Source organism: Annulohypoxylon truncatum (genome assembly GCF_022578515.1).
Source record: "Annulohypoxylon truncatum strain CBS 140777 unplaced genomic scaffold F4807scaffold_45, whole genome shotgun sequence".
Classification (NCBI taxonomy): domain Eukaryota; kingdom Fungi; phylum Ascomycota; class Sordariomycetes; order Xylariales; family Hypoxylaceae; genus Annulohypoxylon; species Annulohypoxylon truncatum.
Genome location: NW_025953831.1, coordinates 121101 through 135444, shown reverse-complemented (window position 1 = coordinate 135444; position 14344 = coordinate 121101). Strand labels below are relative to the sequence as shown.

The 14344-nt window shown below is 49.2% G+C and overlaps 7 protein-coding genes and 1 non-coding gene across 8 annotated transcripts; 3 read left to right on the top strand and 5 right to left on the bottom strand.

Annotated features, from left to right (window-relative positions):
• Positions 1 to 39: 39 nt before the first annotated feature.
• Positions 40 to 1631, top strand: F4807DRAFT_443961 (uncharacterized protein). Its single transcript, XM_047999597.1, has 2 exons — positions 40 to 631; positions 698 to 1631. The coding sequence occupies exons 1-2, from the start codon at positions 214 to 216 to the stop codon at positions 1504 to 1506; spliced, it is 1227 nt and encodes a 408-aa protein (XP_047849751.1). The 5' UTR covers positions 40 to 213; the 3' UTR covers positions 1507 to 1631.
• On the bottom strand, positions 1632 to 2569 carry F4807DRAFT_443960 (DNA directed RNA polymerase). Its single transcript, XM_047999596.1, has 2 exons — positions 2090 to 2569; positions 1632 to 2013 (listed from the first exon to the last, which is right to left on the bottom strand). The coding sequence occupies exons 1-2, from the start codon at positions 2317 to 2319 to the stop codon at positions 1989 to 1991; spliced, it is 255 nt and encodes an 84-aa protein (XP_047849750.1). The 5' UTR covers positions 2320 to 2569; the 3' UTR covers positions 1632 to 1988.
• Positions 2570 to 2766: 197 nt separating this feature from the next.
• F4807DRAFT_291158 (HIT-like protein) lies at positions 2767 to 4055 on the top strand. The gene has a single exon (XM_047994809.1). It carries the CDS (start codon positions 3092 to 3094, stop codon positions 3683 to 3685), a length of 594 nt encoding a protein of 197 aa, XP_047849749.1. The 5' UTR covers positions 2767 to 3091; the 3' UTR covers positions 3686 to 4055.
• F4807DRAFT_291155 (Aldo/keto reductase) lies at positions 3765 to 5020 on the bottom strand. The gene is made up of 3 exons (XM_047994808.1): positions 4876 to 5020; positions 4290 to 4773; positions 3765 to 4234 (listed from the first exon to the last, which is right to left on the bottom strand). The coding sequence occupies exons 1-3, from the start codon at positions 4896 to 4898 to the stop codon at positions 3845 to 3847; spliced, it is 897 nt and encodes a 298-aa protein (XP_047849748.1). The 5' UTR covers positions 4899 to 5020; the 3' UTR covers positions 3765 to 3844.
• Positions 5021 to 5946: 926 nt separating this feature from the next.
• F4807DRAFT_t145 lies at positions 5947 to 6017 on the top strand. Its single transcript has one exon. It is a non-coding gene; the product is annotated as a tRNA-Gly (tRNA).
• Positions 6003 to 7552, bottom strand: F4807DRAFT_443953 (Mss4-like protein). The gene is made up of 5 exons (XM_047999595.1): positions 7274 to 7552; positions 7135 to 7191; positions 7018 to 7064; positions 6735 to 6930; positions 6003 to 6622 (listed from the first exon to the last, which is right to left on the bottom strand). The coding sequence occupies exons 1-5, from the start codon at positions 7502 to 7504 to the stop codon at positions 6302 to 6304; spliced, it is 852 nt and encodes a 283-aa protein (XP_047849747.1). The 5' UTR covers positions 7505 to 7552; the 3' UTR covers positions 6003 to 6301.
• A 232-nt stretch (positions 7553 to 7784) lies between these two features.
• Positions 7785 to 8766, bottom strand: F4807DRAFT_291087 (uncharacterized protein). The gene is made up of 2 exons (XM_047994807.1): positions 8453 to 8766; positions 7785 to 8348 (listed from the first exon to the last, which is right to left on the bottom strand). Exons 1-2 carry the CDS (start codon positions 8554 to 8556, stop codon positions 8084 to 8086), a joined length of 369 nt encoding a protein of 122 aa, XP_047849746.1. The 5' UTR covers positions 8557 to 8766; the 3' UTR covers positions 7785 to 8083.
• A 1560-nt stretch (positions 8767 to 10326) lies between these two features.
• F4807DRAFT_443948 (Coatomer, beta subunit) lies at positions 10327 to 13961 on the bottom strand. Its single transcript, XM_047999594.1, has 3 exons — positions 13294 to 13961; positions 10797 to 13219; positions 10327 to 10739 (listed from the first exon to the last, which is right to left on the bottom strand). The coding sequence occupies exons 1-3, from the start codon at positions 13596 to 13598 to the stop codon at positions 10588 to 10590; spliced, it is 2880 nt and encodes a 959-aa protein (XP_047849745.1). The 5' UTR covers positions 13599 to 13961; the 3' UTR covers positions 10327 to 10587.
• Between the last annotated feature and the right edge of the window lie 383 nt (positions 13962 to 14344).

Sequence of the window (14344 nt, the reverse complement as noted above, 5' to 3'; positions counted from 1 at the left end):
GGTATTTTGTGTGTAGCTGAATTTTGCCCCACCACCCCGCAATCATTGCCGATCAGTCAAGTGGGATAGGAAGTTAGCACCTGTTCAGCATTTCTGAAGTTAAGAGTTCTACTAGCTTCAACATTGTTCTTTTCGTTACAACGTCAAGGATTCCAGTCGCGCATACAACCTCTCAGCTCCGATCGCCATACCACTGCTAGTGTGCGACAAAAGATGGCTTCTACATCGACATCCGAGTCGGCAGAGGCCTCCACTGCCACACCATCGTCCACGACAAGCTCTTCTGAGCCTGTCGCCATCGTATGTGTAGGAATGGCCGGATCAGGCAAAACGACCTTCATGCAGCGCATTAACGCGCACCTCCACGGCCAACGCGAGCCTCCCTACGTCATCAACCTGGACCCGGCCGTGCTCAACGTACCCTTCGAGAGTAATATCGACATTCGCGACTCTGTTAACTACAAGGAAGTCATGAAGCAGTATAACCTCGGACCGAATGGCGGAATCCTCACATCCCTGAACTTGTTCTCTACCAAGGTTGACCAGATTCTAAATCTGCTGGAGAAGCGCACCGGGCCTGACCCGGCCAATCCGGCTAAGAAGCCTATCAAAAATATTCTTGTTGATACGCGTATGTACTCTTCTTTATGAGTTATAAGATTAGTGATGATCTAATTACTCATATACCATATTATAGCCGGCCAAATCGAAGTCTTCGTATGGTCTGCCTCAGGTCAAATCCTCCTCGAGTCACTGGCTTCTACTTTCCCAACCGTCATCGCCTACATCATCGACACGCCGCGAACCGCCTCCACTAGCACTTTCATGAGCAACATGCTATACGCATGCTCCATCCTCTACAAGACGAAACTTCCCATGATCCTGGTATTCAACAAGACGGATGTCAAGGATGCCAGCTTCGCCAAGGAGTGGATGACGGATTACGATGCTTTCCAGGCCGCCTTGTCGAACGACGAGAGATCCAACGCCTTTGGTGGCGTGGAGGGCGAGGGCGCTGGTAGCGGCTACATGAGCAGCCTACTCAACTCCATGAGCTTAATGCTGGAAGAGTTCTACACCCATCTTAGCGTGGTTGGGGTATCATCCATGACAGGTGCCGGTATCGACGAATTCTTCGCGGCGGTGAGAGAAAAAGCAGAGGACTTCAAGAAGGACTACCGTCCCGAACTCGAGCGCAAGAGGCAGGAGCGCGACGAACAGAAGCGCAAGGTTCGACAGCAAGAACTTGACAAGATGATGAAGGACATGTCCATGGGTACGGACAACAGCCGAAGTGGCGCAATAGACAGGTTGCCCAAGGTGGACGACGACGATGAAGATATGGAGGGAAGCGACGACCAAGATGACGATGACTACGCTGATGTGGATGATGAGTATGACCGCGATGGCTTACAGTCCAGATACGAGGCGGCTATGGCGGATGCGAACGAGTCAACGCTGGAGAGTGATGCAAGTTTTGCGAAGTTCCTACACACGCAAAGGTAGGGCTAGATTGAACACGAAGCTTTGGGGATAATCACGGGTGTTGGTCAATATCAAAAGGCATATGAAAAGGCACATGGGTTCACAGCTTTACTGTATAAGGCATAGGGGCGCACAATGATACCAAATTTCCGATTTGCTGAGAAATCTCAGATTACATTGATTCGATTCCTAGAAACTCCCAAACTCCAATTTGCTTAGGCTATTAAGAAAGAGCATGCATTTCCTGTTGGTACAGATTTTTCTGGTATCACCCTGCATGAGTAGAAGACCTGGCGAGAGATTTGTCGAAGAGAGTAGACCGCTGAGCTCACTCTCATCTATAGATGACGAGCGTCTCACTTCATTCCGTCACTCGTTCGTCCATTTCACAAATTATTTGCCTCTAGGATAGCCATAGTAGTACTACCAGATTTCGTTGCTATGCCTGGCTCCCCTGGCGTCTAATTCGAGGCTCAGGATACTATAGGCGTTGTAATTGGCCTTTATCGGGCCTCGAACTGCACCATCCTATTCAAGTATACGTTAGTTCCTCGTACCTTAAAAATGGGTAGTAGACAAAGCAGCATAGCCATAATAGGGTTACCTCTTCGTGCGTTCCTTGTAAAGAACACGGCAACCGCATTCCTTGCACCGAATAGGATCGTTACGCTTCAACGGGAACTTGGTTCCGCAGTCGCCGCAGATGTAGTGCATCGTCGCGAGGCCGGCGCTGGGGTCCATGGTGTCGAAGATGTTGCCACGGCTAGCACCTTGGGAGCTGGCGGCGCCGCCCTGCGACGTGGGGATGGTATACTCTTCGCGCGGTCCACTCATGATGTCGGTGGTTCGTTGAAGGCCTTGGTTGTGGGTGTAGACGTAGAATCTTTATTCGCAAAGTCGCGATAGTAGACGATGTCGGCGTCGGAAGTGGAAGTGTTGTTAAATAAACCGAAACGAGAGGATGTCAATTTGATCTATGGATCCAGTTGGCGTTTGGAAGTGACTGGCCGGAATCGATGCGAAAAGACGAAAGCTTGCTGTTATGATGATAAAGCTGGGATAGAATTTGCCGGGAACTGCAGACGATGAACAGACAAAAAAAGGCGGTGAGTCAGCGAGGGGCGGCAGAATTAAAGTTGAAAGATAGGTACGTACTAGGTAGGCGGTGTCCTTGATAAGGATCGGCGATAACGATAACGATACCAAACGTACGAAATGCGGGGCCGCTGCCTGCCTTACCGCAGTAGCACGACATTTACCAATCGAGCATTTAATTGGAAATGTAGAGCTCGGATACGTCAGATTTGAGACGTCTCAGACTAACACTTAACATTAAACACTTCGCCATGACTTCGAATTGCAGACCTGTTTAAACTCCTCACTTTATTTCTTTATACATACCATACACATATACATATATATAATCCATCCTATCTAATTGAGCATGGAATCTTATACCAGGTAGATAAATCTTGGAACAGCGACATCCAGAATATATCGAACCTTTCAGTCCAACATCAACCCGCCAGACCTCCAGCCACAGCATCTCCAGCTCCTCCGGCTCCTCCAATCCTATTCCACCCCCCTCCTTCCCCCCAAAAAAACAATGACAGACACCAAACTCCCTCCCCCCTTCGACCCCGGCGCCATCCCACCAGACACAGACCCCTGCCCCTTCTGCAAAATATCCACCTCCTTCAGCGCCTACGACCCATCACACCCCCCCTCAAGCTCCTCAACCTTAAACCCATTCAAGCTCGCACCACCATCCTTCATAGTCCTCTCAACGCCAACGCTCATCGCCTTCCTCGACATCCTTCCCCTATCCACAGGGCACCTGCTCTTGTGCCCCCGCGCCCACAGGCCCAAGCTAACGGACGTTACGCCCGCCGAAGCCGCCGAGCTAGGCGTGTACCTGCGCGTGCTGTCCGCGGCGCTGGTCCGCGCCACCGGCGTGCCCGACTGGAACGTCGTCCAGAACAACGGCGCGGCCGCGGCGCAGGTGGTGAACCACGTCCACTACCATCTGATCCCGCGCCCCGAGATCCGCGCCAGTGGGAAGTTTAACGAGAGCTTTACCATGTTCGGGCGGGGTACGCGCGAAGAGCTGGATGACGAAGAGGCCGAGGTGCTAGCGGGAAAATTGAGAATGAATATAGCCCTAGTGCTAGAGGAGGAGGCTAGGAAGGGAAAGTTATGAAATACGACTTTGATTTTGTTCATTTTTCTACGGAACCAGTGGCACGACGGGAGGACAAGGACGACATGATGGCGGTGTTTTTACTCATTGAAGATCTATCCGTCTAGTCTAGATGCGTAACATGCATAACGCGAGCCACATTTATTTGAGGTCTCAAAATTACTCGTCATCGCCGAAGAAGACCTTGATAGGCAACCAATCGTCTCCGCAAACCTTGAAGCGATCCGGCAGGTGGTTCAGCTTGTCAATCTCTTCTGCCGTCAACTCCCAGCCGTCAATGTTGAAGTTGCTCTCAATTCGTTCGGGCGTGACAGACTTGGGGATGACATCCCAGCCCTGCTGGATTCCCCAGAGAAGAAGGACTTGTTGAGGCGTCTTGCCCTTGGCCTGGGCAATGGCCTGCAACGTCGGGTCCTTGTAGAGCGGCGAGTTGGTGCTACCCAAGCAGGAGTAGCCAGTTAGGTGGATACCCTTCTCCTTGCAGTACGCGACCAACTTTGGCGAGGGGTTGTTGGGGTGGAGCTCGATTTGGTTGACAACGGGCTTGATCTAATAATATGGTCAGCTTCCACATCAATTCTAACTTCCCATCGTGCTAGCTTACTTTGGTAGAAGGGTCGTTCAACAGCTTCTCGAGATTGGTGATACCGAAGTTAGACACGCCGATGTTGCGGACCTTACCAGTGCCAACCAGCTTTTGCATCTCACGCCACGTGTCGAGGAAATTCCAATCATCATAATGCTTCTTCAGGTCGTCGGGGCGGGTAGAGCTAGGCCAGTGCATAAGGTACAGGTCAACGTAGTCAACGTCGAGGTTCTTCAGAGAAGCGTCGATGCCCTCAGCTACTCGCTTATGCCAGGGGTTGTCGAGCTTCGTGGTGATCCAAATCTGCTCACGGGGCACACCCGAAGCGCGGATACCGTCTCCCACCTCGGACTCGTTGCCATAAGCAAAGGCCGTGTCGATGTAACGGTAGCCGACCGAGAGGGCGTGCTTGACGGCCTTGGCAGTCTCGTTCTTGGGAGACTGCCACGTTCCTAGGCCGATAGCGGGGATCTTGTCGCCGCTGGCGAGCGTGAACGTCTTGCTATTAAGGTGTTAGAGGGTGACACTTTGAGGTTCGAACTTCTCCACACTTTCAAGTTGAACCAAGGAGAAAAGGGGGGGAGCAGAGCAATAGAAACCTTACCTAGTGTTCTTGATTTCCGCCATCTTGGGATTCAATATCTACGTCGAAAGATGTATGTGTGTGTTCTAGTGAGAAAGAAATAACGTTCAGGCACTAGAACGAAGACGTGTCGAGATATTTGTATGGAAGCTGTCAAGCGGGGAGGGACCGTCCCGGAGTAGTATTTTTTTCTAGCTCCTTCTATTAGTACAGGTAGTTTGAACATGGCCAAACATGCAATTTCCCTTCTTTGGCCTGTAGGTAGGTAGGAAGTGGTAGGATATGACGCATGGGAAATCCACATTATCATCATCAGAGCATTAGACAAGGTTCAAGCGTTACATATCCGCCGCCAAAGCAAGTTGTACCTGCCTACTCAAGTGGGGGTGGGTGTGTACCCCCTCCTATCATCGCCATACCGCTTGGGCAGTTGCGTCTGGATATCTTCGGATTACGACATCCGCATGCATTCTTGAGATTGTCAACGCCATTGGCGTATGTTCCCGACTTTATTCCCAAACGTCAAACAGTCACCAAACATACCTAGTTATTTATACAGCTACAATTAACAGAACTATAGGTAAAGTTAGTTTGAAGGGGTACGTCTCCATCTAGAATATCTCGCGATACTTCTATATACTAGTTCACTAATAGCACCTGAACGACTCTAAGACTTGCCTAATCCGATGCTAAAGCGTATCGATTAACAAATCACATGGTATGCGCGCCAATGAAAATTCGCCGCTTGACAGTTAAGTAGTGGGTTTGCCCTATACTGAATTGAGATGATATTCCTAGTCCTAATCAAGGGAGAACCTATAATATTTTTGCATTATTCTCAAAAGATCCGCAGCCCCATCGCTATTCGGCATTGCTGTATACGACATGTAGATAGATCGTAATTGTACTCTTTAACTTTCTAAGTAGTACTTACGCTTAATTCACTAAACTCCGACCCAGTCCCGATTAGCTTACGCCTAAAATAGCCGGCCCATCGACTAAGGTACGGTATGCACACAAATGACGTGAAAGTAATATATATATATATAATATTATTAACTGAAGCATTAAGACTACTCAATGAGGCTAGAGGCATCAGTGGTTTAGTGGTAAAATCCATCGTTGCCATCGATGGGCCCCGCGTTCGATTCGCGGCTGATGCATTTCTTTTTCGATTTCTCTAATTATTTAAGAGTTGCAAATCCTTTTTGTTATTTTGCAAAGCCCATACCCACCATCATATGAGTTATTTAATATCGATATTTTCTTGACTCCATAGCTATCTATCTACCTTGGTATTGGGGTTCAAACCCATGCCATTTGCTCTTTTGCTAGCAACTACCAATATCTGACTGCTTGAAGTCTCCATGCAACCAAGACTATTACTTTTCCGCTAACAAGCACTATCATATGATTGTAATACATCCTTGCGCATGAACAAGAGTATTCAGGGATTTATATACGGCACTTTTCCGAACTTAGACCCTTCTATGCGCCGAACGGGCAGCTCGTCCAAGTCAACTCCATCTAAAACTCTTAGGTTGATCGGAGACCAGTCCAAGTGATCAACAGCCCACTCGCGGTTATCCTCAGGCAGCTCGGCGATCTGCTCAGGCGTGTAGTCGTCGATGTGGTTGTGGATAGGCACGCCGCAAGTCCTGCAGAACGACTTCTTCCAGATCCCGCGGCCGAAGGAGTAGTATCCGAAGTTAGAAGCGCCTGTGATGATGACTTGGGATTTAGATGGGTAGATCCAGAGGTACGCGTTCTAGTCTCATGTATTAGTTTTAGTAGGCCTACGTAAGTGACAGACATAGTCTTATAATAGGAAAGGAGGTAAGGTGGCGTATAAAGGGAGTAAAGGGACATGGGGACAGTACCCGAGTACATATACTACAGTCACATTCAAGTAGACTCGCTTCATATGTGCTATCAATCGGCTTCGACTTCAGGGCTAAGGTTATTGCTCCGCAGTGACAACCGCCCGTATAGATTTTGGCATCTTCGATCTTGGCCGGAGGTTCACTGCCAGTGAATTTAGGCGGAGTCCAAGTTGTTGGTTCCGGATCATCAATACTAGTGAAAGCGGAAGTTCAAGTTAGCTTAGTCCACGGTTCAAGCTCCTTTTCAAAAGGATATGAAGGCGAGATCGAAGTAACGTACGATTTCGTATCTAGATCCCGCACGCGGATGTTTTGGATAGCACGAATCTAGGATGACTTGATGTCAAACTCAACCCTTTGGAGAATGGAAACAGAGCGGTACGTAGGCTAGGCTTACATTTACATAGGTCTTGGAGTCAACTCGGAAGAGATGGGTACCGCAATTCGGACAGAACTATGGCAAATTGATGGTTAGCAAAGTTTATTATATCTCGACCATCACGGTCTTAATATGCGAATACATAGAGCTGACTCACCTGATGCCTAGCAGCTCCGAAGTTGTAGCTCGATAAGGTGGCCGGATCACCCTTCACGAACTTGATGTCGTCACTACTTTGAGTACACTGGTATATACCATCAATCTTGCTATAGTAACTAGAATTGAATTTCAACCCGTTTTTGATGTTCTCGGGGAGATTAACCTCGTACACGTAGGTTGCGCAATGGCAGTTCGCGCGGTATGTTCTAAGAGACCGTTCCTCAGCCATTTCTTCAGTTATCTTTCTCTTCTACTAAGGGTATATACGGGATGGAATGTATTCTTTCTACTTGGTTCAAGACGAAATTGGTGGGAGTCTGAGTCAGATCGATTTCTGCGCGTCGGAGGATCTGCTAAGTCCGAGCACCTCCTGCGAGCTTCCGTCTCAAGAAGCATAAATCCAGCTTCATTAGGTACCTAATCATACGGCTTGATATTATACTTGCTTACCTACCTTTGATTCTTTTCAACTTGCATTTTCAAAACCATGCACCATCCGGTAGATCGGTTCCGGGGATACTCTCCTTAAAGTTCTTAGCAAGAGACGTGCGTTGAATTCAACAGAGATGAATTGCTATCAATTGTAGTCTTTGACTACATCAAACATCAAGCCGAGGCGAGTTCCCCTCAAGCCCATTCATACAAAACCCATCCCCAATAACCCCCTGGCGTATATCGCCATATGCGTTTTCATATCACCCGAAACTCCATCGATACCTAAGATCCCATAGGTACCTACCTAGCCAACCCAGACGCCCGCTTCCAAAAAACCCACGATAATGGTCATGCCATGAAAGACGATATAAGCTTAGTTCTTCCGCCGAGACTCATACGTCGCCACAGCAGCCTCCAACTCAGCCAAGTTCGACCGCTCGCCGTACGCGTTCTCAAGCGCCTCGACGGCCTCGCTGCGGTGCGAAGGCGTCGCCACGGCCACCGCGGGAGCCATCTCCGCGCTTCGGAACGTCTGCTGCTGCTCGACGTGGTGCTCCTTCTGCCACTGCTCGGCCTTGATGGCCCTGTATTTCGTCAGGCCGTACCCGATCCCTACGGCTGCCACTGCCGCGGTAGCGCTGTGTTGCTATTTGTTAGTGCATATGTCATGGTGACGGTGGTGGGTGGGTGGGTATGTGGCGTCGAGCCTAGGTAGGTAGGTAGGTAGGTAGGTAAAGCTTACATTCCCCTCTCGATGCGTCCGGACTTGTGGAGAGCTGGGAGGTAGCTCGGGTGGACGGGCGAGGCAGCCGTGAATGGGCGGGCCGGGGTCATGTTCATAGGCATGTTTGTTATTGTGTTGAGAGGTGTAATATGTATGTACTGGGGAGGTTGTGTAAGATATGAGGTAGGTCGTTGAAGGCTTGTGTCTTAATATTAAGGGTAGCCTTGTACTCTATTGTTATATCGATGAAGATTGTTTGAAGCGGTAGGTATCTAGGTCACTGGGATACTAGAATAGGACAGATTCGGGGTGGGCTGGGAAGACTAGTTATATAGGAGTAGGTGGTCTTAAGTACATATAGAACGAACAGACATAGGCCAACCCCCTGGGAGGCAACGTCGAAGTATTAATACCATGTACGATTTGGAGACGCAAAGCGAAACCTGGCCAAGCTTAGCCCACGTAAAAGCTTGAATATCGTCATGTTTTTCCCTGGATCGTCCGGTTTAGATTCGCCAGCTTCGAACGACATGAGCCGAGATGGAACGATGCGACATACGAAGCTAGAGAGACGGAATGGCAAAGCAAAAGAGAGAAAGCGGGGAAAGATCACCGAGGCGCATATGCAATGTCGTGTGATCGTGGGGTCACTGTGGGCTACCTAGGCCAAGGTTGTACGGTAAATAAAAAGCCACACGGCTCTCAACTAGGCCATAAATTGTCATAAACCGCCATAAATCACCTGAAATAAATAGGGGTCTACCGCGCTACCGGGCCAGCCCGAGGTTCCTTTGGGGGTATTTCCCCCTGGAACCTTCGACCAATACATAACACAATATACCCCGGTAGTTCATGATACAGCTTTGTCTTTTACTAAAACATCGAAGAAACGAAACAGAACAGAGGCTCTTTTTCCTTGCCATCTGGATATCCTGGGTTAAACCCTAGATTAAACCCCTACGTAGGTAGGGTAGATCGTTGGAGATGGTATGGGATATCCTATGCACCCCATATTGCAACACCCGGCACATCTATCCCCTTACCGGTCGCCTTCCCGCATTGAGGCCTAACCATTTCTTTGTCCCCCCTCCAGCCTACCAGGTCACCGCGAGTAAGCCATTTACATATATTCTGCGGGTGACGGGGCTGAGCATAGCCAATCTAGGCTGCTCGACGTTGCAGCTATCCAGTGTCAGACGGGAGCCATGCATGCATGCATGCGCCGAATCTGAGCGATTTTAATAAAGAAGGAGTTTGCGTCTAGAACTTCGCATATGCCTCACACCGTAAGCTCACGATAGCAACATTCTTCCTAATCGGGAGGGTAGAAGCGCGTCTTAATATGTCTGTCTCATCTCAATCTGAAGCAAACATGTGGAGAGTTTGTAAGGGAACTTTGTCTGTAAGGGTTCAAAGTTGAAAGTCTTGTCGCTTGGCAAACATCAACGGCCGTTTCGAGATGGAGCCGAGCTTCTACGCCAAGCTGTTTAACGACTTGTCGTAACATGGCTGTCGTACAATATGTACCTAGGTATGTAGGCAGGCAAGCTTCAATGTTTATGACTGGCATATTGCCCGCTCTTATTCGTCGCATGCCGTGCGTACCGTGGTTGAGATGAGGTATGAGGTAGCCTGCGCATCTCACTCACGGTTCTTCCAATAATAGAACAGCAAGCTTAGCTACCAAAGCACCTAGCTAGGTGGCGTTTTAAGACTTACACGGACCACTTTGTCCTAAAGGTCCATGGCCTGTGAATAGGTACTTCCTTTGCTTTCCAGCAGGGCTTAAGAGATAATATCAAAATCAATATGGTTTCATGGATGCCGAGGATTTACATAAAAATCAAGTAGTTACTCCAGAATGCATAGTATCACGTCAAACAATAGACACATTGTTGTAAAATAATTTGCATTGTCTAATCCACATCGAGGTACTCCAGCACCACGTTTTTCATCCATGCTATCTCGACCAGAGAGCCGCACCCGGAACATCATCATCGCCTTGGATATCACTACAACTGGCCTGTCGGCTTCCCTCAAGCACACGCTCGTCTGGCAGTGTTGCAAATGCGTACCAACTTTTTAGGTCAAGATCTCAACGACCCCCGGAGTGCAAACATTATCAGTTTTCTTAACTTGTCCCCCTGCGTGAATCAAGCGGCCGCGGTGCCGATCTTGTTCAATCCCTTCAGAGAGCCTAGGCTTAGGGCCAATCCTTGCGACCTGCTTCTTATGCGGACGAAGCCAGTGATTGGTCCATCTTCGCCTTCCTTTTCTATACTCAAGTTGGCTAGCGCATCCTCGCCTAGAAATAAATAATTAGTCAATGCCGCCAGACACGTGGTGGAAGTTGATAACTTACCAAAGACACTCCTGGCGTACAGGTTAGCACTCAAGAACTGGCAGTCACCCTTCATACTAGCTTCCGGTGTTAAGCAGTTCATATTCGTGCAGGCCATCAATTGTTCCAAGAAGTCCCGAAGGCTCTTGGCCTTGCTGTTGATGTTGACCTTGTTCTCCCATTCGAATTCGGTCCACATTGTGCGGAACTGCGTCTCCGTGCATGTCGCCGGCTGGATGTAATCCATAATATCGACATGTAGATCATTGAGAATAACGACGTTAGTGTCGGTGCTGTGGGCTCCATCATATACAACGTTGCCAAAGATGACGCCGGTATCCGTAGACGACACCTTGATAGTACATTGTACGTTATGGAAATCGTGCGGGCCAAGGTTCTGTGTCGTAGGTCGCTCGACAACCTTGAGATCACCTAGCGTGGCAAATTCAACAGAGAGGTTCTGGAGCGTCTCGGTGGTTTGGTTGACCAATAAAACGTCAAGGACGATATCGAATTGGTGTACCTTAACATATGCTTCGGCGTAGACGGGGTCAGAAAATCCAGTGAGCTGGACAACGCGGCTAAGTTTCGACGAAAGGTCCTCGGTCATAGACTCGCCACCAGTTGCCTTCTCAAGGTCCAATTCGATCTCGTCCGTCCCATCGCCCGAATTCTTCTTGGAGAGTTGTCGGATTTGCACGACATCGTCCACCTGGATAGCAGTCTTAGCCTTTTCGAAGGCCGTCTTCGCCGCTCGCTTCTTCTCTTCAACCTCAACCATAGCTCGGAATGCCTTCCGTGTGTCGTCGAGGAAGACAGTCTCCAGCTCCTTCCTTTGGGAGAATTCGGCTAAGGATCGGACGCAGGACATTATTCTGTCGACCGAATCCTCATCGATAGGAGCCTTGACAAATTGTGACTGGCCGACACGGATGATAGAGATCATGATTAACATAGCCTCGGCCCTGAGGGCATTTGTTCGAGCTCGATCCGAGGAGATCTCCGAATGACGCATGACCAACTTGGTGAGGGTTGCCGAAAGAACAGCAGCTAAGTAGTAGTCGCCTTCTAGGATCAACTGTCGTAGCGGAGGCTTCTGGGCAGCCTTGACAGCTTCTAACTTTGCGGCGGCTGCCGAGCTGCTAGTGAGGGCCGTTTCGGTAGCGTACGTGCCATCAGCAAGGACTCTCCTCGAACCTGACGGTGCTGTGGGCTTCGAGTGGCCATTGACTTGCTCCTTCTCTTTCTCCTCGTCACCGTCCACATTGTCTAACAAGCGCTGTTCGGAGGCAAGAATAGGAATCTCACCTAAGCTGGCGCGTATCCTCTTCCACGCATCTCTGATGTCCTTCTCCTCGAGCGAGTACTCGCCAATTATCCAAATAATTCCACGGTAGACCTTTCCTGCTCTGACCTCGCTAAGAGTGTCGACCAACCTAGTAACGATTGATGGCCGTAGCTTGGGGAACTTCTCAACAACTTCCTTGACGAAGGAAATAACGTCGACAGCGGAAGAGTTACTGAAGTCAGCAATGAAGTCCATCAATAAGTCCACCACGCTTGCGGCAACCTCGGAGAATTTAATAGCGCACTGGTGAATGGAGTGGATGAGCAGTTGTCGGTATTCCGCGTTCTTCTCGTATTCCTGATCGACGGTCTTGGAAAGCTCCTTCTTGAGTAGTAGGATGACTTCTTCGACATTCTTGCTTGACACCATCTCCAGCGCGATAGTAAGTGCCTTCCGTCGGACGTCAATATCAGGGCTAGATAGCGCACGTAAGATCTCCATAACAAGGTCGTCTAACACGCCCTCATTCTTCTGTCGCAACTGGTCTACCCGATCAAGGACGATAAGTTTCACATTGTTATCGGCTTCTTTGATGCTTAGCTCGATGAACTTGGCGGCAGCCGCCTTGACCGCGACGGGGTTGCTCGTCAGTGCGGTCAGCGACGAGGCAGCTTCGTATACGACGGTCGAAGCTCCGGCCTCGAGAAGGTCGAAGATGAGTCTCAAGTATCTAGCCTTATGTTGAGAGTTCTGGACGGCATCCTTTCGAATGAATTCGAGCTCTACTAATTGTAGCAATTCCTCGGCGTTCGGAATTCCCTCGAAGACGGAGCTCAAGAATACCAGAGCCTTGTCATGGTCAATGCTAGCGAGCGCAGCAAAGGCGTTGCGCTTGCAAGTGGCGTCACTCTCTCCCTCGAGGAAGGCGGCGATCAAGTCGGAGGCATCCGGAATGAGAGACGGTGAGTGTTGGAAGATGGAAGAAATAGCGAAGACGGCATTCTTTCGAACGTAGGCATGACGATGTTCAAGACAGGCTCGAGCTGAGGAAAGTAGAGGCTCAATCAACTCAGGTTCTCGTAGCTTGCATAGGAAGCGCAACGTATTTCCTCGAATGTACTCGTTGGGATGTTGAAGATCGTTTCTGATACCGTTACTAGATGAGGTAGGATATTGTTAGTGACCCAGTCCTTCGTAACAATAATTCCACGCGGCTAGAGCTACACTCACCAGACGAGAATCATCTCCTGCTTCAGCTTGCCGGTCGAGTCATGTTTGGGGCAGATCTCATAGTAGAAGTACAATAGCTTCTTCAAGGGTTTATATCTCGAGGGCATGACGAATCGGATGATGTGCATGAGAAGCTGGGGCATGGGATCGCCGTTCAACATGACGGTCAAGATGCGCTTCATGGTATCAACCTTTGTCTCATCTGTGCCCTTCTCTAGCTGCATGCGCAGATCTGACATGGTGGGAACATCTGCCGTGTTGTCCTGGTGGACCAAGCTGTAGGCATTTTCAAGGAAGGTCGACATGCTGGGCGATTGTTGCGGCTCCCGACCGCGTGACGAAACTTGAGTCTATTAGGATATAAGTAGGTAGGCTGGCCGACAGGAACAAGACGGTTGGGACGGTTGGAGAGAGCTTAGTTGGGTGGTGTTGGTATTAGAGAGTGTGATGTTCCGTCGAAGCTCAAGATATGAAATAGAATTGGACAGTTACGGGACGGTGTTGACGTTAAAGGGGTGGTTTAAGGAAGCCAATGCAATTATGCATCCCAGAAAGAGTGGCTTTGGCTTCGTCAAGAATAGCTGTGGTACGGGTGGTGCGGTGGGAATGTTGAAGATAGTAAGTTAATTGGAGGTGATGCTAATTACAGGCTGGCCCAATATCAAAATAGCGGCGCACTACAAAAGAATACAATACCTACACGAGAAATCTGTCCCTCCTGAAATGGATAGGACCTAGTGAATCAAGACACATGATTGGCTGCAATGCTTAATGGAATTAGATAATCCGTTACCGAAGATTAGCCATCCTGGCCATCGTTTGTGAAAGACCTGCCTCCAACCGCCTCAACCCAATCTCAGAATGATCCGTAGGCCCGCACACGTGTTCGTACCTAAGTATCGTACCTGTGGCTTGCACCTCTAGAAGACTGGAAGTACAAGACGCGGTAACCTAAAATCACTGACCGCTTTCACATCCCTGCTCCCCACGTCAGTCTAGATATTGTTGCCCCACCAAAACTTTAGATCTGCCAGCTGCAATTCACTTGTTT

Bases quoted from the DNA above. Each gene is read 5' to 3' on its own strand.
- F4807DRAFT_443961 (XM_047999597.1), top strand. From the start codon at position 214: ATGGCTTCTACATCGACATCCGAGTCGGCAGAGGCCTCCACTGCCACA. The intron at 632-697 runs GTATGTACTCTT...ACCATATTATAG, and splicing joins AAATATTCTTGTTGATACGC to CCGGCCAAATCGAAGTCTTC.
- F4807DRAFT_443960 (XM_047999596.1), bottom strand. From the start codon at position 2,319: ATGAGTGGACCGCGCGAAGAGTATACCATCCCCACGTCGCAGGGCGGC. The intron at 2,014-2,089 runs GTAACCCTATTA...ATACTTGAATAG, and splicing joins TACAAGGAACGCACGAAGAG to GATGGTGCAGTTCGAGGCCC.
- F4807DRAFT_291158 (XM_047994809.1), top strand. From the start codon at position 3,092: ATGACAGACACCAAACTCCCTCCCCCCTTCGACCCCGGCGCCATCCCA.
- F4807DRAFT_291155 (XM_047994808.1), bottom strand. From the start codon at position 4,898: ATGGCGGAAATCAAGAACACTAG. The intron at 4,774-4,875 runs GTAAGGTTTCTA...ACACCTTAATAG, and splicing joins GCGGAAATCAAGAACACTAG to CAAGACGTTCACGCTCGCCA. The intron at 4,235-4,289 runs GTAAGCTAGCAC...CCATATTATTAG, and splicing joins TGAACGACCCTTCTACCAAA to ATCAAGCCCGTTGTCAACCA.
- F4807DRAFT_443953 (XM_047999595.1), bottom strand. From the start codon at position 7,504: ATGGCTGAGGAACGGTCTCTTAGAACATACCGCGCGAACTGCCATTGC. The intron at 7,065-7,134 runs GTAAGCCTAGCC...AAGTCATCCTAG, and splicing joins ACTCCAAGACCTATGTAAAT to ATTCGTGCTATCCAAAACAT. The intron at 6,931-7,017 runs GTACGTTACTTC...CGCTTTCACTAG, and splicing joins CGGGATCTAGATACGAAATC to TATTGATGATCCGGAACCAA.
- F4807DRAFT_291087 (XM_047994807.1), bottom strand. From the start codon at position 8,556: ATGCCTATGAACATGACCCCGGCCCGCCCATTCACGGCTGCCTCGCCC. The intron at 8,349-8,452 runs GTAAGCTTTACC...ATAGCAACACAG, and splicing joins GGACGCATCGAGAGGGGAAT to CGCTACCGCGGCAGTGGCAG.
- F4807DRAFT_443948 (XM_047999594.1), bottom strand. From the start codon at position 13,598: ATGTCGACCTTCCTTGAAAATGCCTACAGCTTGGTCCACCAGGACAAC. The intron at 13,220-13,293 runs GTGAGTGTAGCT...TACCTCATCTAG, and splicing joins CAGGAGATGATTCTCGTCTG to TAACGGTATCAGAAACGATC. The intron at 10,740-10,796 runs GTAAGTTATCAA...ATTTATTTCTAG, and splicing joins GTACGCCAGGAGTGTCTTTG to GCGAGGATGCGCTAGCCAAC.